Source organism: Hemitrygon akajei, chromosome 11, assembly GCF_048418815.1.
Source record: "Hemitrygon akajei chromosome 11, sHemAka1.3, whole genome shotgun sequence".
NCBI lineage: Eukaryota > Metazoa > Chordata > Chondrichthyes > Myliobatiformes > Dasyatidae > Hemitrygon > Hemitrygon akajei.
This window is the reverse complement of record NC_133134.1, coordinates 7,467,307-7,491,567: the sequence shown is the minus strand read 5'-3', so window position 1 is coordinate 7,491,567 and position 24,261 is coordinate 7,467,307. Positions and strand designations below refer to the sequence as shown.

The 24,261-nt window shown below is 41.2% G+C and overlaps 2 protein-coding genes across 2 annotated transcripts in view; one reads left to right on the top strand and one right to left on the bottom strand.

Annotated features, from left to right (window-relative positions):
* bri3 (brain protein I3) overlaps positions 1 to 4,934 on the bottom strand; it is a 48,428-nt gene extending 43,494 nt beyond the window's left edge. Inside the window, exon 1 of the mRNA XM_073060179.1 lies at positions 4,810 to 4,934. The gene's annotated coding sequence lies outside the window, so the exon portion shown is untranslated. The remainder of the gene's footprint in view (positions 1 to 4,809) is intronic.
* Positions 4,935 to 4,977: 43 nt separating this feature from the next.
* tecpr1a (tectonin beta-propeller repeat containing 1a) overlaps positions 4,978 to 24,261 on the top strand; it is a 101,766-nt gene continuing 82,482 nt past the window's right edge. Inside the window, exons 1-4 of the mRNA XM_073060178.1 lie at positions 4,978 to 5,065; positions 16,909 to 17,141; positions 19,551 to 19,733; positions 20,650 to 20,772. Coding sequence (XP_072916279.1) covers positions 16,917 to 17,141; positions 19,551 to 19,733; positions 20,650 to 20,772 — 531 coding nt within the window. The 5' untranslated portion in view covers positions 4,978 to 5,065; positions 16,909 to 16,916. The remainder of the gene's footprint in view (positions 5,066 to 16,908; positions 17,142 to 19,550; positions 19,734 to 20,649; positions 20,773 to 24,261) is intronic.

Here is a 24,261-nt window from a genome sequence, read left to right as displayed (position 1 = left end):
CTGGCCTCCACAGTAACCTGTGGCAACAAATTCCACAGATTCACCACTCTCTGGCTAAAGAAATTCCTCCTCATCTCAGTTACAAATTGACATCCTTCTACTCTGAGGTTGTGTTCTCTGGTCATAGACTCCCCCACCATAGGAAACATCCACTTTATAGAGGCCCTTCATTCGATAGGGTTCATTGAGATCCCACCTCTTTCTTCTGAATTCCTGTGAGTACAAGCCCAGAACCATCAAATGCTTCTCATATGATAAGCCAGAATCATTTTTATGAACCTCATTTGAACCCTCTCCATGTTAGTACATCCTTTCTTTGATAAGGGACTGAAAATTGCTCATAATACTCCAAGTGAGGACTCAACAGTGTCTTATAAAGCCTCAACATTACATCTGAGACCCTAGCCCTGACGAAAATTAGGAGACTGCTTCACCAAACACTTACACTCAGTCTGCCAGAAAAAGTGTTTGGTGAAGCAGTCTCCTAATTTTCGGTGAGAGTTAGGAGAGTCTCCTAACTCTCAGTGGCCACCCATTTTAATTCCACTTCCTATTCCCATTCTGTTATGTCTATCCATGGACTTCTCAACTGTCACAATGAGGCTACACTCAGGTTGGAGGAACAAAACCTTATATTCTGTCTGGGTAGCCTCCAAACTGATGGCATGAACATCAATTATTTCCCCTTCTCCAGCCCGGTATCTATGTCACCAATCAACTTCTCAGCTCTTTACTTCACCCCTCCCCCTCCTGGTTTCACTAATCACCTTGTGTTGCTCCCTCCCCTCCCTCAACCTTTTAACTCTACTCGTCTTTTTTTTCTCCAGTCCTGCAGAAGGGTCTTGGCCTAAAACGTCAACTGCACACTTTTCCATAGATGCTGCCTGGCATGCTGAGTTCCTCTAGCATTTTATGTGTGTTGCCTAGATTACATCCTGTTGGAATTAGATTGTATATTGGTTATTTTCTTTGCAGTTTAGCAATTTATGCCTGCTTGAATTTTATATAACTACCTATAAGCATGTAATTGTTCAGTGTGTCCCCTAGTTGTTACAGCTCTTAGCATCATTCTGGAAGTTTCTTGGTATTGCATTACTTCTATAGGGTCTCTCTGATTGGTTCAGATAACTGTTAAGAGTTAACTCTTATCTACAAATTTGAGTAGAATGTTTCTTATCTATTGGGTATAAAAGAGATGAACACATTGGCCTGCCATAATTTTTCTTTTCTTCTGTGTTCCTTCCCCTACTAGACCTTTGCTCCTCCCCATGTCCAATTCTCTTTGTTCTACTAGTACTTAATAAAACCATCGTGAAGTAACCAGTCTCATGTCTATTCCTTGACTTCCGAAAGAACTTTGGATCAAACACATCATATTCCTGTAATCCCTAACAGGAAATAAAGCACATCATCAGGAAAAAAGAGGAACCTGTGGCTGAATACAGAATAAAGCCATCTGTGTTCAAATAAAGGAAGTGAAATTAATGTTGTAAATGCTGGGAATTCAAAACTAAAACAAAAATGCTGTGAATTTGTGGTAGATGTGAACCAGATTGCTGGAGGACCTGCTGAGTTGGTCCAGCATTTCCCGTTGTTATTATTTGTAAGATACATGCTACAGGACTTCAGTTTGCTGAGACAAAGTTGAAGAGCATCCAATCAGACTAGTTCAGATTCAATAGTTGTCCAACTTTACCTTATCAGCTTGTGAAGCTTTTGGACCATAAAACATGGGAGCAGAATTAGGGTATTTGGCCCATCGGGCCTGCTCTGCCATTTCATTGTGGCTGTTTATTATCTCTCTCAAAACCATTCTCTTGCCTTCTCCCCATACCTTTGATGTCCTAACTAATGAAGAAGCTATCAACCTCTGCTTTAAATATATGCAATGATTTGGCCTCCACAGATCTCAGTGGCAATGAATTCCACAGACTCAACACACCTGGCTAAAGAAATTCCTTCTTATCTCTGTCTAAATGGACAACCTTCTATTCTGTGGATGTGCCCTATCGTTCTAGGCTCACCAACTAGATGAAACATTCTCTTCGCATCCACTTTATCTAGGCCTTTCAATATTAGATAGGTTTAAATGAGATCCCTCCTCATTTTTCTAAACTCTAGCAAATATAGGCTCAGAGCTATCAAGCACTTTCATTCCCAGAATCGTTCTTCTGAATCATAATACAAAGTGGAATAAAGCAAAGAAACAGGAAGTGTCTCTTTTGGAATAGAATATGAGGCATTGCAGTTGAGTTCACAAGCCTTTGTTTATTGAAATACACTCATGGACAGCTTCTTGCTCACTGTTTTTGCCATTAGGAAATAAAACCAGTATTTCAAAACATTTGAATGAAGGATACTTCTTGTATCAAGTAGAAGTCTTATCGGTTTGCCAAGAATAGATAAGCAACAGGATGGCACTCTGAGGAGCTGTGTACAATGTTAAGAGCACTGCAAGGATCCACTAATTGGTCCTCTCAACCCCTTGTTCAAAGATACGCTTTGGTTATCAGGACTCATCATTGATTGCAATGTGTTGGTTTCATTTCAGGTTCCGGCAGGTGATAGTCACATGATGAAATATTTTCAAGACCATCGTATGTAGTAACACACACAAATTGCTGGAGGAACTCAGCAGGCCAGGCAGCATCTATGGAGAAGAATAAACAGTTGATATTTGGGGGCCAAGACCCTTCAATGTGTTCTTCAGTATTTTGTGTGATGCCGCCTGTCCTGCTGAGTTCCTCAAGCATTGTGTGTGTTTATTCCCTACCATATATGCCAAGCCTCTGAATACAAAGACATTCCTTTAGAACATACGTGCGGAGGAATTTCAAGAAGGCAGAGGGTGGAGAATCCATGGAATTTATTATGGAGGCCAAGTCATGATTGATAGGTTCTCGATTAATAAGGGTGCCAAAGGTTCAAAGTTCATTTATTTATCAAAGTATGTATACAGTATACAACCCTGAGAATCATCTTCTTGCAGGCAGCCACAAAACAGAGAAACACAATAACACAACAAACACAAACATAACAAAGAACCCATTCGAAGAAAAACCCCACACAAGACCATCAAAAGCCCAAAGTTTAAAAAAATCATGAAAATAATAACATTAACTGCAGAGTCCCTGAAAGTGAGTCCTAAACATTGTGCCAATAGTTGCAGACCACAGTGCAGATTTGGTTCAACACTGAAGTGCCTTGATCAAATTGCACAAATAGTAAAAAGTAAATAAAAACACAAGGAACATGAACTACAGAGACTCTGGAAGTGAGTCCACAACTGCAGAGTGTATTCAGCCCTCCCAGAAGCTCAATGGCTGCAGGGCAACAGCCACTCCCAAACTCAACCACGTGGAAGCCAAGACTCATGCAATTTTTACCTGCCAGCAGCAGCAAGAAGAGACCGTTCAAACGCAGGCAGAGGGCGCTCAGCACCCGTTCATTTCCTTCTCTTATCCTCGATTTTAATCTTGATCGACTCTTTAATCAGCGCAGAGTAATGGAGCCGACCACAGGTTCATGTTCTTCCATTAGGAATGGGTGCACTGCACACCCCTAGAGATGGCCGTAGCTGCACTCTAAACTCTCATCCTTGCCTTATTCCCCAGGAGATCACAGAAGTGCTAGATTATTTACTCTCTTCAAAAATACATTCTCAAAGGGGGAGAAGGCAGGAGAATGGGGTTGAGAGGGAAAATAAATCAGCCATGAGCGCATGATGGAGCAGACTTGATGGCCAAATGGTCTAATTCTGCTCCTATGTCTTATGGTCTGACCTGCTGAATTAGAATCATAGAGTGATAGAAAAGTACAGCAAGAAACAGGCCCTATTCCATGCCAAAACATTTTGGTCCTTTCCTCCAGCATTTTGTGTGTGTAAAGGATTTCCTGTATCAGCAGAATCTCGTGTAGTATTCATAAATGAACCAGATGACAATTTGTCAAAAGATTCATTATCTGCTTTATACTGAGGTAGACAAAGAAACACCTCAAGAGATGCTATAATCTACCGGTTCCTGCAGGAACTAAGTTGTGGCATACACAACCCAACTCAGAAAGGTGAGTTAAATAGTTCTGCTGTGATTTTGTACTTTTAAAATTGTCTCTTGAATCTGTAAGTTGAACAAACTAGGGCTTTTCTCTCTGGAGTGAAGGAGGATGAGAGGCAACTTGACATGTGTATACGATGTTAAGAGGCAGAGATAGAATGGACAGCCAGAGTCTTTTTCCCAAGGTGGAATTGGCCAATATGAGGGGGCATAATTTTAAGGTGATGAGGTGGGCGGATATTAAAAGTATGTTTTTTTTAAACACAGAATGGTAGGTGGATGGAATTCTGCCAGGGGTGGTGGTAAAAACAGATACATTAGGGACATTTAAGAAAAACCTAGATAGGCATATGAATGATAGAAAAAATTGAAGGGCTATGTAGGAGGGAAGGGTTAGATTGTTCCTAGAGTAGGTTAAAAGATCGGCGCAACATTGTGGGCCAAAGGGCCTGTGTTGTAATATTCTATGTGTTAAAAGTGAAAGAGGTGTATTTAATGCTAACTTTGAGAGACTTAAAATATAATTCTGCTGTTTAACTCCCCCAGCATTTGCACAATGACACAAAAACAAACTGCTACCCATTCAGCGAGCGGATTGGAGCTGCTGAACTGTGACTTTTGTTTTCATTCATGTTACCTCAGCTCTTTGACTTCTTCCACCCAGATCTACGTCTACTGACCTAGCTCTCAGGCAGGACTCCTATCTCCATAAGTGGCAGGGGCGTGAGTGAGGTATCCCGGCATCTTCCTTTACCTGAGCAAGCCAACAGCAAAGCACCTTCCCCTCACCCAGATGGCGTCAGACGTCACGGTTGCAGAGTGATTGACGGTATGAAGACCAATCAATGCATAGAGTTGTGCCAGATGACCCAATTGTATGTCGCGAGGCGGGACATCCATTGGAGCTTCGTCTGTTGTCAAGAGAGAAGGTTCCGGAAGCTGCGTCCGCTTTGAATGGTGGACGTTTACCAAGCGGTGCTGGGACCCGGGCCCGAGATCGGGAGGTGGCGGTAATGTACCGAGGGTGTCCTTCCGTGTGTTCCTTCTGACCCATTTATGAACTGTGGGTTCTTGTGATTTGTTCCCTCCAGAGCGCTGACGTTTAGAGACGCCCCCTCCAGGTGTGGGCAGCTGACAGACGTTCTCTTCCCGGTGTCAGCGCTGACATTTAGAGACGCTCCCCCAGATGTGGACATTGACGTTTAGAGACGCTACCATGTTTGGACATGGTGCCTCTAGTTGTGGGCACTGGCTGGTTTGGAGACAGACCCTGGGTGTGGGCACAGCCTGATCTGGAGATTGTCCCCCTGGACGTGGGCACTGGCTGGTTTGGAGACAGACCCTGGGTGTGGGCACAGCCTGATCTGGAGATTGTCCCCCTGGACGTGGGCACTGGCTGGTTTGGAGACAGACCCTGGGTGTGGGCACAGCCTGATCTGGAGATTGTCCCCCTGGACGTGGGCACTGGCTTGGTTTGGAGACAGACCCTGGGTGTGGGCACAGCCTGATCTGGAGATTGTCCCCCTGGACGTGGGCACTGGCTGGTTTGGAGACGGACCCTGGGTGTGGGCACAGCCTGATCTGGAGATTGTCCCCCTGGACGTGGGCACTGGCTTGGTTTGGAGACAGACCCCGGGAGTGGGCACTGGCTGATTTGGAGAAAGTCCCCTGGGTGAGGACACTGGCTGGTTTGGACACGGTCCCCTTGGTGTGGGCACTGACTATTTTTAATACTGTTTGTGAATTATGATTTAGGGATGGCTCTTTTGAGCGGGGTTACTGATTTTCGGTCATTTCCTTGTCCCGAGCAAATGCTATGATTTAGAGAGAGAATTCTCTTAAGAATGTGGCTGTCAATGTTTTCGAGTGATGGTAGATAAAACTAGATTTTGGATGAACAGTAAGCGATTCAAAGCTCAGAATTATCAAAGTACATATATATCACCATATACAACACTGAAATTCATTGTCTTGCAGGCATACTCAATAATTCCAGAGAATAATAACTATACTGATTCAATGAAACCTACACAAACTTGAGCATTGAACCATTGTGCAAAAGACATTGTGCAAATACAAAAGAAAGAAATAATAATAATACATAAATAAGCAATGAATATTGAGATGTAAGGTCCTTGAAAGTGAGGTCATAAGTTATGGGAACATTTCAATGATGGGACAAGAGAAGTTACCCCTTTGGTTCTGAAACCTGGAAGGGATCTGAGGGAACACGAGGAAATCTGCAGATGCTGGAAATTAAAACAACATACACAAAATGCTGGTGCAACACAGCAGGCCAGGCAGCATCTATAGGGAGAAGCACTGTCGACGTTTCGGGCCGAGACCCTTAGTCAGGACCTTCCTGAATCAGGTCACCTCTGATCCTCCTTCGCTCCAAGGAGAAAAGGCGGAGTTCACTCAACCTATTCTCATAAGGCATGCTCCCCAATCCAAGCAACATCCTTGTAAATCTCCTCTGCACCCTTTCTATGGCTTCCACATCCTTCCTGTAGTGAGGCGACCAGAACTGAGCACTGTACTCCATGTGGGATCTAACCAGGGTCCTATATAGCTGCAACATTACCTCTGAGCTTCTAAATTGATGAAGGCCAATACACCATACACCTTCTTAACCACAGAGTCAACCTGCACAGCTGCCTTGAGCGTCTTATGGACTCGGACCCCAAAATCCCTCTGATCCTCTGCACTGCCAAGAGTCTTACCATTAATACTATATTCTGCCATCATATTTGACCTACCAAAATGAACCACTTCACACTTAACTGGGTTGAACTCCATCTGCCACTTCTCAGCCAGTTGTGGAAGGGTAAAGTCAAGTGCAGAATTGGATTAGTACAGATGGACATACACCTGTCAGCCTCTTTTTGCACTATTATTTATTATATATATTCTCATTGTAACTTATAGTAATATTTTTGTATTGCACTGTACTGCTGCCACGACATATGTCAGTGATAATAAACTTGATTCTGAACCATTTGGAGATGGTTCCTTCAAAATTTAGTTCTATTGCCCTTTCTCTCCTTATCACTCCATGTGAGGGTACTAAGCAATTCAGATCCTTTAGTAAGCTGATCTTACTAATGAATTTATAAATGGAACCTCCAACAGCAGACACTGACCTATTTGAAGTCAGCCTGTGAAAGATATTCTCTAAATCACTTATTTATAGACAGCGAAGTACAACCCTTTGGAGATAGACCTTATGAGCGGATGCTTTGATTTAGAAGTAACTCCCTGAGAGTGGGTGGTGCTCCATTTTGGAAATGTACCTCTCAGGAGCATGCTTTGTGATGTCCCTGCTTCCCAGGAGTAGAAGAACAGCCTATGATATCCCACAAGCCATGGGCTTGCTATACTACTGAACAACTTAATTCCTAAAATTGGACAGAGTGAAGTGGAGGGTAGCACTTACTCTATGATCCAATCAAGTTTTGAGACCAGAATGGCAGTCCCTGACATGAAGACATTTTGTTAAATGTTGTCACAAGCCTGTTGGAGGGATATGTCTTTCCAGTCATGGAGGGATGTATTGCTCTTATTTGCATTACTTACTTAATTTAAAATATAAATACACATTTCTTATTGTAATTTATAGTATTTTTGTGCATTTTACTGTACTTCTGCCACAAAAAGAACACATTTTATGACATCAAGAATCAGAATCAGATTTAATATCATCAGTTTATGTTAAATTTGTTAACTGTATGGCAGCAGTATATTGAAATACATGATAAATAAATATAGAGAAAAAAACTGAGTTACATTAAGATCATAAGACTGTAATTTATAGGAGCAGATTTTGGCCATTTGGCCCATCAACTCTGTTGCGCCATTTCATCATGGCTGATCCAATTTTTCTCTCAGCCCCAATCTCCTGCCTTCTCCCCGTATCCCTTCAAGCCCTGACCAATCAAGAATCTGTCATCCACTGCCTTAAATGTATTTAAAGACTTGGCCTTCACATCTGCCTGTGGCAAAGAATTCCACAGATTCACCATCCTCTTCTGTGTTCTAAAAGGACACCCCTGTATTCTGAGGCTATGTTCTGGTCTTAGACTCTCCCATCATAGGAAACATCCACTCTATCAAGGCCTTTCACCATTCTGCCATCCAATTCCTAAATGGACATTCAAGCTTTGAACATGACCTCACTTTTTTTTTATATACAGTATTTCTGTTTTTGCAGGTTTTTAAAATCTATTCAATATATGCAATTGATTTACTTGTTTACTTATTATGATTTTATTTTATTATTTTTTCTCTGCTAGATTATGTATTGCACTGAAGTGCTGCTGCTAAGTTAACAAATTTCATGTCACATGCCGGTGATAATAAACCTGATTCTGATTCTGATTCTGACCCCTCATTCTTCTGAATTCTAGTGAATACAGGCTCGGAGCCATCAAATGCTTTTCATATGACAAGCCATTCAATCCTGGAATCATTTTTGTGAGCCTCCTTTGAATGCTTCCAGCTTTAGCCTTTCTGATAAAGGGCTTAATATTGCCCACTATACTCCAGTGCTTTATAAAGTTTAAACATTACACCCTTGCTTTTATGTTCTAGTCCTCTTGAAATGACATCGCATTTGCCTTCCTCACCACAGACTCAACCTACAAATTAACTTTTAGGGAATCCTGCATAAGGATTGCCAGGTCCCTTTGCACCTCAAATTTATGTATTTTCTCTCCATTAGAAAGTTGTCAACCCTCACATTTCTTCTACCAAAGTGCATGACCATACATTTCTCGACACTGTATTCCATCTGCCTTTTCTTTGCCCATTCTCCTAATCTGTCCAAATCCTTCTGTAGTCTCTCTACTTTCTCAAAACTATTTGCCCCTCCATCTATCTTGATATGGTCTGCAAACTTTGCAACAAAGCCATCAATTCCATCGTCCAAATCATTGGCATACAACGTTAAAAGAATCAGTCCCAACATAGTCTCCTTTGGAACACCACTAGTCACTGGGAACCAATCAGAAAAGGTTCCCTTTATTTCCACTCTTTGCCTCCTGCTATTATGCCACTGCTTTATCCATGCTAGAATCTTCCCCAATACACTGGACTCGTAGCTTATTAGGCAGCCTCATGCATGGCACCTTGTCAAAGGCCTTCTGAAAATCCAAGTACACAACATCAAGTGAGTCTATCATGCTTGTTATTTCTTCAAAATATTCCAACAGATTTGTCAGGCAAGATTTTCACTTGAGGAAACCATGCTGATCATAGCCTATTTTATCATGTGCCTCTAAGTACCCTGAGACCTTATCCTTAATAATCGACTCCAACATCTTTCCAACCACTGAGTCAGTCTAACAGGCCTATAATTTCTTTTCTTCTGCTTCTCTCCGTTGAAGAGTGAAGTGACATTTGCAGTTTTCCAGTCTTCTGGAACTATTCCAGAATCTAGCGATTCTTGAATTTCTTGAAAGATCATTACTAATGCCTCCACAATCTTTTCAGCCACCCCTTTTAGAACTCTGGAGTGTACATCATTTAGTGCAGGTGACCTATCTACTTTCAGACCTTCCAGTTTCCCAAGAACCTTCTCTCTAGTAATGGTAACTTAACACACTTCATGCCCCCTGACACCTGGAACTTCCACCATAGTATCACAGTCTTTCACAGTGAAGACTGATGCAGAAATATGTCTATTAAACAGTTAAGTAAAAAAAAATAGTGCAAAAACAGAAAAGTAGTGAGGTAACACACACAAAATGCTGGTGGAACACAGCAGGGCAGGCAGCATCTATAGGAAGAAGCAGTCGATGTTTCGGGCCGAGACCCTTCGTCAGGAGTGAGGTAGTGTTCATGGGTTCAATGTCCATTCAGAAATCAGATGGTAGAGGGAAAAAGCTGTTCCAATCAGGAAGTGTGTGCATTCAGGCTTCTGTACCTCCTGCCTGACAGAAACAGTGAGAAGAGGGCATGTCCTGGGTGGTGGGGATCCTTAATGACAGACACCGCCTTCCTATGTCTTGATACTATGGAAGCTAGTACCCATGATGGAACTGACTAATTTTACAGCTTTCTACAACTTATTTCGATCTTATGAGGTAGCCCCAGAAGATGATGCAGCCAGTCAAAATTTTCTGCAAGGTAAATTTGAAGAAGTTTTCAAGTGTTTTAGTGGACAAACCAAATCTCAAATTCCTAATGAAATATAGGTGCTGTCTTACCTTCTTTATAGCTGCATCAATATGTTGCATATTGCATCATCTGTTAGTGATATAAATCCTGATCCTGATTCTAAACTGAGAATGCAATTTCATGACAGAAAAACACATTAGCACTTTGCATGATATTGCTGAACAGATATGAATGTGCATGGGTCCATCAAATTAGGTTTGTTTCACTTTCTCATGAGGAGTTCTTTATTGAGTGTTTCATTGTTCATTTGAAAGACAATCAAGGTACTTAAGTAACAATAGCAATTGACAGTGGTGTGAATCTGATGTGTTAGAGTTAGGCTACGTCCGCACTACACTGGATAAATCCATAACCAAAGCTTTTTCTCTTTGTTTTTACCTTCTGTCCACACTAAAATGGCGTTTTTGTCCCCCGAAACCGGAGCTTTTCAGAAATGCTCTCCAGGGTGTGTCATTTTGAAAACGCCGCTCAGGCAGATCAGTGTGGACGGGGTAACTGGAGAAATCTGAAAACACTCTCATGAGAGATGGTGATGGCAGCACGCCATTTCATTTTTTTCTTGAACGCATCCTAACAATTTCAGAACAGACGGCAACGAGATTGAAGCCAGAAGAGTTAGAAATGTACTCACCAAACACTTTGACCCATAACTTACTGAATAAATAAGTATACTCACTTTGCCCTGTTTTCTGACCTTGCTGGTATGTAGGTGGTTTACCTACTTATGTAAGTACTTCTCTGACAATAGATGTGTAACAGCCTAATGTAACATTGTATGGAAATACAAGATAATACTGATGCAGACATGTTTTATACATTTAACAAGGGGCTTTATTAATACAACAGAGTTAGTCAGTTTTTCAATGTTCGTCGTCAGCTGGGTCATACTGTCCGTGAACTCCCTGTCGGTTGCCTCCATACGCTCCAGTATTTGTTTTTTTTTTAGTTTTAAGTCCTCCTGCGTGAGAACCAACAGCTGTCCGTCTTTTAAGTTTTTCTAGTCTGTAACTGAACAAACACGCACCGTCTTTCACAGCAAGATTCAACACCAAACATATCGCCTGTTTTCGGTAGATGTGTCCTGCACATGCGCAGTAGGAGGAGATTCGCCGAAATATCCATTTCAAAGTGGACAGAGATATTTTTTAAAACGCCTAATGTGGACGCTTATCGTTTTTACGCGAATCTGGCATTTTCAAAATTATCCAGTCTAGTGTGGACGTAGCCCTAGTTTTTGGGCCTTTGGGAACAGCAGTGTTGTAATTCAGAGCATGTACTATCGTAAAGAAACTAACCTGTATTCACTTATAGAAACGCAGCTCTCCAACATGATAATAACAGCCGAACTCTTCTATATCTCACCTTTGCTGTTTCTTTATTGTTTTTAAAGTCAGTTTTTGGAAAATTAGAGTGGCTTACAGCAAATTGAGCTGCATAAAGCACTTTGGGATACAGAAGATGTTTTGAGGAGGGTTTGAAGAGGCAGTGTTTGATACACTCTCTGAAAGTGGAACTTGTGATTCAAGAACATCAGAAACAGGAATTGACCATGGTTCCTCAAGCTTAGTCCACCACCATTCAGTAGGATTAGATGGGGTGGTACAGTATCATAGTGGTTAGCATAGTGCTTTACAATACCAGTGACCTGGTTTCAATTCCCGTCGCTGCCTATAAGGTGTTTATACATTCTCCCCTTGACTTTGTGAGTTTCCTCTGGGTGTTTTAATTTCTTCCCACAGTCCAAAGACATGCTGATTGGTAGATTTAATTGGTCATTGTGATTAGGCTAAGATTAAATTGGGGAATTACTGGGTGATGCGGCTCAAAGGGCCGGAGGGGCATATTCTGTGCTGTATCTCAATCAATGAATACATACATCAAAGGTTATTCTGTACCTCAGGTCCACATGCTCACCAAGTCAGATTCAGGTTTAATATCACTTACGTATGTTGTGAAATTTGTTGTTTAGCAGTAGCAGTAGTACAGCACATAAAATATACTGTGGCAAGCATTTAGTCCATGATGACAGATGAGAAAAGCTCATTTATTTCAACTGATGTCTTTATTGCATAAGCACAAAAGCAGACCGAACGCTATGACCCGGGGGGTGGGGGGAAGAGTATATATATCAAATATAGGCAAATGGGACGTGCGTGCGTGTGTGTATATGTATATATAAATACTTCTGTTCTCTGTGGCAGAGTACTCTAAAAGATATGGACTTTAAGGGTGATTTCTTTTTTTGGTCTCAGTTTTAAATGACTTATCTTTTATTCTTTTATTCTGATGCATCCTAATTTTAGACTCTTGCAGTTAGAGGAAGCATGTTCTTTGCATCTCTCCCATCAGACCCTTTCAAAGTGTTCATTTTACAAATTTCCAGTGAATGTATGGATACTTAAGTAGTAGGTTCATGAAATGCAGCACCTACAGACAGCACAGAAGTAGAGCCTTTGGCCCAGCTTGTCCATGCTGACCAAGATGTGTGCCTGAGCTAGTCCCATTTGCCTACATTTTGGCTTGTATCTCTCTAACCTTTTTGGCATGGTAGCGTAATGGTTAGTGCAACACTTTACAGCACCAGCTATTAGACTGAGGTTCGATGCCCGCCACTGTCCATAAGAAGTTTGTACGTTCTCCCAATGACAGTGTGGGTTTCCTCTAGGTTCTCCAGATTCCTACCACATTCCAAAGATGTACAGGTTAGGATTAATAAATTGTGGCATGGCTATTCTGGTGCCCGAAGCGTGGTGACACTTGCTGATTTGATTTGATCCAAACGGTGCATTTCAATGTACATGTGACAAGTAAAGTAAAACTTTAATCCTTACCTTTACATCTCTAAACTTTTTTTATTTATGTAACTGTCCAAATGTTGCATTTGTATGCGCCTCTACAGCTTCCTCTGGCAGCTTGCTCCATATATCCACCAGCAAGTGTGTACATAAAGTTGCCCTTCAGGCCTCTTTAAATTGTTCCTCTTTCACCTTAAATCCATAACCTCTAGTTTTAGACTTCACTAGCCCACGAAGAAAGTACTGTGCCCCCTAACCTTTCTGTGCTCTTCATGATATTGTATACTTCTCAGCCTTCTACCTTCCAGCTTTTTCAGTCTCTCCTTACAATTCAAGCCCTCAGGTCATAGTTACATCCTTGTGAATCTTTTCTGCACCCAATCCAGTTTAATTATGTCTTTCCAATATCTGGGCAACTAGATTTACATACAATGTTCCAAGTGTGGAGCTCATCACTGTCTTGTGCTGTTGTAGCATGACACAAAACTCTTTTGCTCAGTACCCCAGCCAATGAAAAAGCGTGCCAAATGCTTCTTCACCACCCTATCTACCTGTGTCTCCACTTTCAGGGAAGCTATGTACTTGTATCCCTAGTTCTCTCTATTCCACAGCATTTTCCAGGGCCCTATCATTTACTGTTTTGGTCCTGCCCTTGTCTACCTCACCAGAGTTCATCACCTGAAAGTTCAAAGTAAATTTATCAAAGTATATACTGTATATGTCACCATATACTGCCCTGAGATTTGTTTTCTTGTGAGCATACACAATAAATCCAAGAAACACGATAGCATCAATGAAAGACTGCATCTAACAGGATGGACAATCAATATGCAAAGGACAACAAACTGCAAATGTGAAAGAAAATCTATGATAATAATGAATAAATAAGCAAAAAATATTGAGAACATGAGATGAAGAGTCCTTGAAAGTGAGTCCATAGGTTGTGGGGAACAGTTCAGTGATGGGGCAAGTGAATTTGAGTGAAGTTATCCCTTCTAGTTCAAATGTCTGATAGTTGAAGGGTAATAACTGGATATTGATCAGACTCGTGATTACAAACAAGAGATCTGCAGATGCTGGAAGTCCAAACAACTCACACAAGATGCTGGGGAACTCGGCAGACCCGGCAGCATCTATGGATGCCAAAACGTCGACTGTACTCTTTTCCATAGATGCTGCCTGGTCTGCTGAGTTCCTCCAGCATTTGTGTGCAATATCATTATCTGCTTGGTTGGTTCAAAACACTGTGAACAGTTTAGCAGTAGAAGATTCTGAAGAAGGTCTGTCAGAAGAGTTTGCTTCGCTGTCCAGATCCTGAGATTATATCCAACCAGATCACGACAACTAATCAATAGGAGCCCAGAGGAGTATACAAGCCAGCATTCTGAGGAGACAACACCCTCAACTGTGCACTGATAATGACTTCTCGATAGGAGCGGAAACGTCTGCAAACATTTAGCCATGCTCTGAGATCAACCAAACTTCCAAATAGTCAACCCAAGCTACCAATATTCTGCAAGGTTTATAAACTCACAATTTTGTGGGTATCACTGGACAAAATTATACCTGTATTGTACACTTAGGTATTCTGATTTTTAATCCTTGATATTTAAGGCAATTTATATTGCAGATAGATTATAAGAAATAGCAGATGAAGATCTCTTTTCAGAGAATGATACAGCACAGGAGTGCATTCAGCCTATCTTCCAAAGACTCCCTTGTGCTTTCCTCACAGCTCTGCTAATATTTTAAATATGGACTGACTTCTCTCTGAAAGCTCCTATTAAACCTGTTCTCATTGTTCTTTTGGGAAACAGGACAACTTATGGGGTACTTATTTTAAAAAAATACTTTCTTGTCATCTCAAGTTTTTGGCTATGATTTGATTGCCTTAAATTTATTTTAATTGCCTTTTAGCCAATGAGTCTCAGCTAATTTTCTTGCAATTCTCCATCCTATTGGATTAAATGCACATCCCCATATGCTAGAAGTTGTATAACAATGTCAAATTGTTCAGATCTAACTGAAATGATCGAAACTTTGAACTCATTAAGACAAGACAAAAGTATTGCTGGTGCCAGATATTTGAAATTAGAAACAACTAATTTTCAACTTTTTGGCACTTTATTTGCAGGCAATTTTTCAGCCAATTTTAACATTATTATTGGTCTGGACTATGTGATAGCCTCATACTGGGAATATGCAGTTTTGTTTTCCCCTGCCTTGAACAGAAGAGGGCCTTACAGATAGCAAGCTGGAAATTTCAGAGCCAGTTGAAATACTGTTGTACTTGAACCATGTTTTTAGATGTCCCACTTGACTTTTAGGGTGGCGGGGTGGAGATGCATCTCCACCAAAGGAGGTGTAAGGTGCTCCTTCTCTCCACTAGCCTGCAGGTCACTTTAGGGTAAAGTGTAGCAGCTGCTTAATCCTCCAATCAGAGTCACGTTAAGCCATTGGAGCAGATGGTGAATGGTCGTATGAGCAGCCGGTGGATATCACAAGTTTTGGTTACGTGACCACTGACACCAGGCAGACAATCTCTGAAGAGTATCGATAATGGCTGGGGTCACCCGTCTTGTAAAGACACTGCCCAGAACAAGGCAATAGCAAACCACTTCTGTAGGAAATATTTGCCAAGAACAATCATGGTTATTGAAAGACTATGGTCCCCATGTCATACAGCAAGGCATATAACTAATGAACGAACAAAATGTGACTGTTGAATATAGAACAGTACAGCACAGGCCCTTCAGCCCACTATGTAGTGCTGACCCACTCACCTACTCCAAGATCAATCTCATCCTTCCCTCCCATATAGTGCCCCATTTTTTTCATCCTTGTGCCTACCTAAGAGTCTCTTAAATGTCCATCTGAATAACGCTGTACCATTTCATAGGACATTATAGTTAGCATTTCTGACAGTGAACAATTGCCAGTGGTTAACTTGATGAATCAGCCTCCTGTATATGAATAGATTCAGTGAAAGGTGGTCACTGGAATGTACTGCTGGAAAATTTTCCGTGCTGAGATAGAAGGTGAGGGATTCCAGGACTGCACGGCTTGTCATATGAAGAGTGTTGATGGTTCTGGACCGGTATTCACAGGAATTATGAAGAATAAGGGGTGACCTAATTGAAGCCTATCGAATGGTGAAAGGTCTTGATAGAGTGGATGTGGAGAGGATGTTTCCTATGGTGGGAGAGTCTAAGACAAGAGGATATAGCCTCAGAATAGAGAGGCATCCTTTTAGAACAGAGATGAGGAGGAATTTCTTTAGCCAGAGAGTGGTGAATCTGTGGAATTCTTTGCCACAGGCAGCTGTGGAGGCCAAACCTTTTATGTATATTTAAGGCAGAGGTTGATAGATTCTTGATTGGTCAGGGCATGAAGGAATATGGGGGGATGTCAGGAGAATGGGCTGAGAGGAAAAATGGATCAGCCATGATGAAATGGTGGAGATGACTTGATGGACAAAATGGCCTAATTCTATGTCTATATCTTATGGTCTTATGGATACTGAAAAGCCTTGTCAGGGTGGATGTGGAGAGTCTAGGTTTGCTGGCCACTGCCTCTGAATAAAGGGGTGTCCCTCTAAAACGGAGATGAGGAGGAATTTCATCAACTGGAGGGTGACAAATTTGTTGCCATGGACGACTGTGGAGACCTAATCATTGGGTGTAATTAAGGTAGATGTTCATAGGTTCTTGATTGATAACAGGGTTAAGGGATACAGGGAGAAGGCGGGAGAATGGGGTTAAAAAAAAATCAGCCATTTGAATGGTGGAGCAGACTTGATGGGTCGATTGGCTTAATTCTGCTCCTAAATCTTATAGTCTAAATCTGGATTACTAATGGATTTTGCATTTTTTTAAAATTAGAGGCAGCCATGCCCAGCTCCCTTCTATGGGCCGTAGATGTACATGGCAAAGTGTACACTCTTTCGACAGCCAGTCAGTACTGGGAGTTGTGCAAAGATGCAAGCTTGGAATTTAAGAGACTGGCAGCTGTCAAGCAATGCTGTTGGGGAATTGCATGTGACCAGCAAATCTACGTCTATGTCCACATGAACGATGTTCCAATCCGATACCAAGAAGAGACCTATGAAAATCAGGTATGGATTTTTCAAGTTGGATAACAATTGGTGTATATGAGTTATCATTTCAAGTGAGATAACTTGTATATACGTGAAGTTGTAACTGTTTTATGTACATAATTAAAGATTAGCTTTATTTGTCAAACGTACTTCGAAATATACAGTGAAATGCATCGTTCGCATTAAATTTTGGACAGCCCACAAGTGTCCCAGGCTTCTAACACCAACATAGCATGCTCATAACTCACTAACCCTAACCATATGTCTTTGGAATGTGGGAGAAAACTGGAGCACCCAGAGGAAACCCCTGCAGTCACGGGGAGAATGTACAAACTCTGTACAGACAGCGGTAGGAATTGAACCCTGATTGCTGGTGCTGTGATAGCATTACGCTAACTGCTACGCTGCCATGCCGTCACTGCTATTTATGGCTTTCATTGACTGAGGAACAGTATAGTGTAGAATTTTTGTAATGTAGTACTCTTGGAACATAGAAAAGTTGTGTTACGGAGTCAGCGATTGGGTTACTTGAACTCATGATCCCATGATGTGAGTTCAAATTCCAAGGAAAGTTAAGAAAAGATTAGATTAGATTTGTTTTATTTGTCACATGTACATCGAAATGTACAGTGAAATGCGTCATTTACATCAATGACCATTATGGTCTGAGGATCTGCTGGGGCAGCCCGCAAATATCTCCATGCTTCTGATGCCAACGTAGCATACCCACAACTTATTAACCCTAACCCATACGAGTTTGGAATGTGGACGAAACCGGACCAATCAGAAGAAACCCACACGGTCACGATGAGAACATTAAAAACTCCTTACAGATAGTGGCAGGAATTGAACCCCGATCATTGGTTAACCATTATGTGATCCTGCTCTCCTGGATAATAATTAACTAATTGAATAAGCCTGAAAGAAAAATAAAGTTATAATAAGGATGATTGTGAATGATCTTAATAACCTTCTGGATCATTCCTATTCTTTACAGATGAAAATCTGTTGCTTTTACACAGTCTTGCTGATGCTCAAATCCAAGCAATGCCACTGATTCTAGTTAGGGATGGACAAGTCCACATCTCATCAGACAAATAGAAAAACACACAATTAATTGCTCTGAAGTGCGGTGATTGGTGTAGTTTAGGTAAATGAGCAGCTGATTTTTCCCGCCAGAGTGAAATATGATGACTGTCATGGGTTAAGGGTGTAAGTGAAATGTTTAAGGGTGTGAGAGTATGGAATGAGCTGCCAGTGCAAGTGGTACATGCGAGCTCGATTTCAATGTTTAAGATAAGTTGGATAGGTACATGGATGGTAGGGGTATGGAGGGCTATGGTGCAGAGTGGGTCAGTAGGAGAAGGCAGTGTAAATGGTTCAGCGTGGACTAAATGGGCCGAAGGGCCTGTTTCTGTGTTGTGATTTTCTATGACTATGTCTGACTAATTCACGTGCTGAAAGCTTTGGGAGAAAATATAAAAATTGCCAAGACTCTGCTGCAGCCGTTTATTTCAGCTCTGATCTTTAGAAACCAACCAGAGTGATTTTTGACTGCATCTTTGATCATATAACACTTGGGTGTTTGGGTTTGATTGCAATGTTTCAGTATATATGTTTTCATACTAAGTACCAGTGGGGTCAAAATTCAACATTGTATTCCCTGAACAGATATAAATTTCTTATCCAATTACTTATTTGGGTGGTTGTCGCTGTAGAAATAAATATGATCACCCTTCAACCAGAGAGTGGTGAATCTGTGGAACTCATTGCTATAGACAGCTTGGAGACTCTGTCATTAGGTATATTGTTGATGTTGATAGATTCTTGATTAGCAAAAAGTGTCAAAGGTTACAGGGAGAAGGCAGGAGAATGGTATTGAGAGAGATATTAAATCACCCATGATGGAATGGCAGAACAGGCTTGATGGGCCGATTGGCCTAATTTGCTCATGTGTTTTATATTCTTATAGGAAGATGAATATTTATATTTCCACTTGTGCTGTGTTGCAATTTGGACAACAAGACCATTTTTTAGAGACAAATGTGTGGATTTTTTGTGCTTTATGCCTCAGATTAGAGTGGCATGGTAGTGTATTGGTTTCATAGCGTTTTACAGTACCAGTGATTGTGATCAAGGTTTAATTCCACCACTGCCTGTAAAGAGTTTGTACATTCTCCCTGTGGGCACATGGGTTTCTTCCAGCTGCTCCGGTTTCCCCCAAATTTCAAAGATGTACGGGTTGGGCTAAGTAAGTTGTGGCATGTTATGTTGGCACTTGCTGGGTGCTCACAGCATATCCTCAGACTGCATTGGTCATTGTTCACAAAGAAAGCATTTTACTATATGTTTTAATGTACATATGACAAAGAAAGCTAATCTTTTAATAACTTTATCCTTAAGATTTGTTTGGTCTATTTTATGTAGCGCTGGAATCCGGTGGATGGTTTCAGTGACCACTTGTTACCCAGTGACCGCTGGCAGTGGAGTGATGTTACAGGATTGAAGCATCAACCTCTCAATAAATTCAAGCTTGCATCAGAACACTGGGAGTGGGAATCTAGCTGGTACGTGGATGAAAATATTGGAGGAGAGCCAACAGAAAAAGGGGTAAGAGATTATAATGAATAACTGTTTGTATTGGGACCACTTGGTACTGATAAACTGTCAGTGTTCACTTTATTAGGTGTAACTGTACACCTGCTTGTTAATGCAAATGTCGTGTGAAAGCTCTCGGTGGGTAAAAGCATGCAGACATGGTTAAGAGGTTCAGTTCTATTGCTGGAATGATTGTTGGTGCCAGATGAGATGTTTTGAATATCTTAGAAACTGCTGATCTCCTGGCATTTCATACAACCGCCTCTAGAGCAGGGGTTTCCAACCCTTTTTTATGCCACAGACCAATACCATTAAGTAATATGACTTTGGGCCCCAGGTTGGAAACCCCAGCTCTAGAGTTTACAGAGAATGGTGTGAGAAGCAAAAACCATCCAATGAGCGGCAGTTCCATGGGCGAAAATGCCTTGTTAATGAGAGAGATGAGAGGAGAATGGTCAGACTGATTCAAGCTGACAAGGAGGTAACGGTAACTTAAGTAACCATATGTTACAACAGTGGTGTGCAGAAAAGCATCTCTGAATGCATGACACATCAAACTTTGAAGTGGATGGGCTACAGCAGTGGAAGACCCTAAACATACACTCAGTGTCTCTTTTATTAAGTACAAGAGGTATCTAATAAAGTGGCCACTGAGTGTAGATGCAAAGATAATGTATTGCTGATTACCATGAAATAAAGGGAAGGAAGGAGGGCACAAGAGGGAGGTGATAGGCAGGTTCGAGGAAGAGAAGAAAAGAGAGGGTAACCAGAATGGGGAATGGAATGGCATTGAACTGTATCTCTTATTTGGAAATAATTTTTGCCAAATCCACGTTTATAGACAGAGACATGCCATTCACCTTGCTGCAGTGTACTAATGGTACTAACTTGAAACCTGTAACTTGACACCTAAACCCATTTGTTTCAGGGTTGGACTTATGCCCTAGATTTTCCTGCCACTTATACAAAAAATAAGCGCTGGAACTCTTACGTGCGTCGGCGCCGATGGATCCGATACAGGAGGTATAAGTCATGCAACACCTGGGCGAAGGTTCGTAGACCTTCCAGCTGGCTCTAAGAATCCTATAGTAATTTAAGATAACACTGCTGACTAAACTTGCTGTTCAAATCTTCTATGTGGAGGGCTTGTAGTACATATATTGAATTAACTTACGAACAGTATGATTATAAATGGGATGAGTTTGTCCACTGCTTACTGTATACAAGTACTCATTTGCTTTCTTCTTAAGTGATAAATCTAAAAGTTATAAAATTAGGCTGTTCCCAGGTAACAAATGGTTTTGTTTAATGTATACAGTGATCCATGAAAAACAGAAGAACTCCAAAAGCTTGAACAACAGAAAAATGTTAGAACTCCAAAGACCCCTCTGACCCCTTCCCATGCAAACAGCAGCAAAGCCTCAATGCATCACCCCCCTGCCCCCACCCATTTCAGCAAAAAGCGTCAGTCCCACCACCCACCAAGCAATAGCAAAGCACCCAAAGAGAGACCATGTTCTGCAGTCAACAAAAACTATTGTTTACCCAACAGTTCAACATGCCACAGGCTCTCTCTCACTAACAAGGGACAGAGAGATGTCACCCATTTCACAGTGAAAGGAGAATAATGGCTTTTTTTTCCATAAGTTAGAAAATAGATTTAAAAAATAATTTGGTATAGTAACCGTACCTCCATATTTTTATAATGGTTAACATCAAGAGAGCTTCAGACCAATAAGAGAAAAACAATTAAGTGTTGGAGAAAGGAAACTATTTCTGTCTTTCATAGATTATGTACAAGTCAGACTTCCAAATTTAACAATATTATGGGAGCTTGCTCACATGTAGGTGTGTCTATAATTCAGGTATTTGTAACCCAAAGACAGCATGTACTGAAAGTAAAATTACTGCATTGTCCTATCAATAGGGTATGGCTATAGGAACAAGCAATCTGCTGGAGAAACTCAGTAGGTCAAGTGGTATCTGTGGGAAGTCTTAACCTTGCAACAGGATTTGTCAATAGATGGGCAAGGATATGATGGACTGAAAGGCCTTTCTCTGTGCTGACCGGCTCTGTAAACTCCATATTTGTCAATTCTGGTAACAATAACATATTTACTATCTTTGCTTCAAACAGATAGGCTAAGAATGAATCCCATTCCAAGATGTTGGGATATGCTAGAATTATGATATACATGGCATGAGATATTCTAATTCACTAAGTACAAGGGAGCTCAATATTTAAATGATTAGAGGAAAGTATAGGGGGAGGGGAATGTCAGATGATAGGTTTTTTACACAGAGAATGGTGACTGTGTGGAATGCACTGCCAGGGGTGGTGGTATTGGCAGATACATTGGGGCTTTTTAAGAGACTCTTAGATAGGCACATAGATAGTAGAAATATGGAGGGCTATGTAGGAGGGAAGGGTTAGATTGATCTTAGAGTAAGCTGAAAGGTTGTTACAACACCATGGGTTGAAAAGCCTGTGCTTTGCACGTTCTATGCATCTGTATATGTGGTTGGACACCACGGTAGTGCAGTGGTTAATGTGATGCTATTACAGCTCGGGCTGTCGGAGTTCAATTCCAGCACTGTTCTGAAAAGAGTCAAAACGGCTTTCCCATGGAATGTGGGGGTTTTCTGGACACTGCGATTTCCTCCCACGGTTTGAAGATGTAGCGGGTACATTAATTGACCATTTCAAATTTGTCCTATGATCAGGTTAGGGTTAAATCGGGGTTGTTGGATGTTTGCTGAGGAAGTATGGCTTGAAGGGCCTATTCTATGCTGTATCTCTAAATAATATATAAATGCCGACATAAATAAATTGTTCAAGAATTGGGGAAGAATGTCTTCTTCCTAAACTGTGCCAAGGAAGACACTTGCCTACATGCTATGATGCCCTTTGCAGTGGAGAAACTCTTTGGTAAAGATGGCACCGGCGTACAACGCTCCTTCAGTCAAGATCTTCTAGACAGACCACAAAACCATATATTTCAATTCTTCTATATCTTTTACGTTTGTTTTTATTTTGAATGTGGTTCTGGAACTGTTGGAGCCTGTGATTTGCAGTTTGGAGATTGATTGGGTGTTTCAGTGCTCTGCAGGCTCTGAGAGAGTTCTGGGACACAGAGACAGTGTGCCCGAACCTCGTGGCAAGAGGGTTGTGGGATGGGGCATGAGCCAATGTTCAACATCTTGCCAATTAAATCTTCCATTGTTCACCAATTAAAGGAATGAGGCAGATTGAGGGAGAAACATAGAGGCGAATGTGGAAGGTGAGAGCCGGCTGCCGGCCTTTTGATCGCTGGTGAGATTGTTCTGCTGCGGAGAGGGAAGACTAGCTTTTCATCACTGTTGGAATCACTTTGGTAAAGGGAGGGGAGACTGTTTTTTGATCGCTGGTGATATCATTCTGCTATGGACAGGGAAAGGCTTGCCGCTGGGCCCAGAGAATGTTACCCAGGTTTTCTCTGTTCTAGATATGGACTTAGACTATAGACTTCTTTTCAGTCTTATAGTCTTATAGTTTTTTTATACTCTGTGTCTTTGCCTGACCTATCTCATTTTCTTTTTGTATGTGAGGAAGGGGATTTGGGGGTCAACATGCCTGTTCCATTTTTTTGTTTGTTTTTTTGTGTGGGGAGGAGTGAGTTGGGGGTTGATGATTGTGCTGCCGGTTCTTTTCTTTCTTGGTTTTGTGGCTATCTGGAGAAGAAAAATTTCAAAGTGGTAAACTTTGATAATAAATGAACCTTTGAACCTTTGCAGTCTGCAGTGTAGCTTTTGATATGTAATTTCTGTTGTAATTAAGTAAACACAGAAGTCAATACACACACAGCATTGAGCAATGTGGTCATACTAAATAATCAGCTTTCATGATGTTGCTTGAGAGAGATGATAAACATTGTGCAGGACTTTGAGTTTTCTCTTGGATTTGATAGAAAAAACTTGAAAAATTCAAGTTTAATTGTCATTCAACCTTTATGCATGTATACAGCTAAATGAAACATTGTTCCTGCTCCAAATGGATACAACAACTAAGCTGTGAACAAGTAAAAACTACTTCTAACAGGCAAAATGATTTCTTCCACCCTTCACACAAGGGTGGGGAAATCATGTTACAATGATTGGTGCCATTTCAACTGTTGTTTGGCAATGTTTTGTCTATTAGCATAAGCAGGAGCAAATAAAAACAGAAAGAAATAATGGATTACTATAAATGATTAATGCAAGATATCTATCTGATTATCCCGAGGCACCATTCTGAATTGTGATTGTGAATAAAATGTGCTGAATTACCATGTCAACTTGGGCCATACTAATCCCATTTATAGTTATATTTTATATTATTATATTTTATTAAATTGTGGTAATGTTTAGTTTTATGTGCTTTAACCATATAACCATATAACAATTACAGCATGGAAACAGGCCATCTCGGCCCTTCCAGTCCATGCCGAACGCTTACTCTCACCTAGTCCCACTGACCCGCACTCAGCCCATAACCCTCCATTCCTTTCCTGTCCATATACCT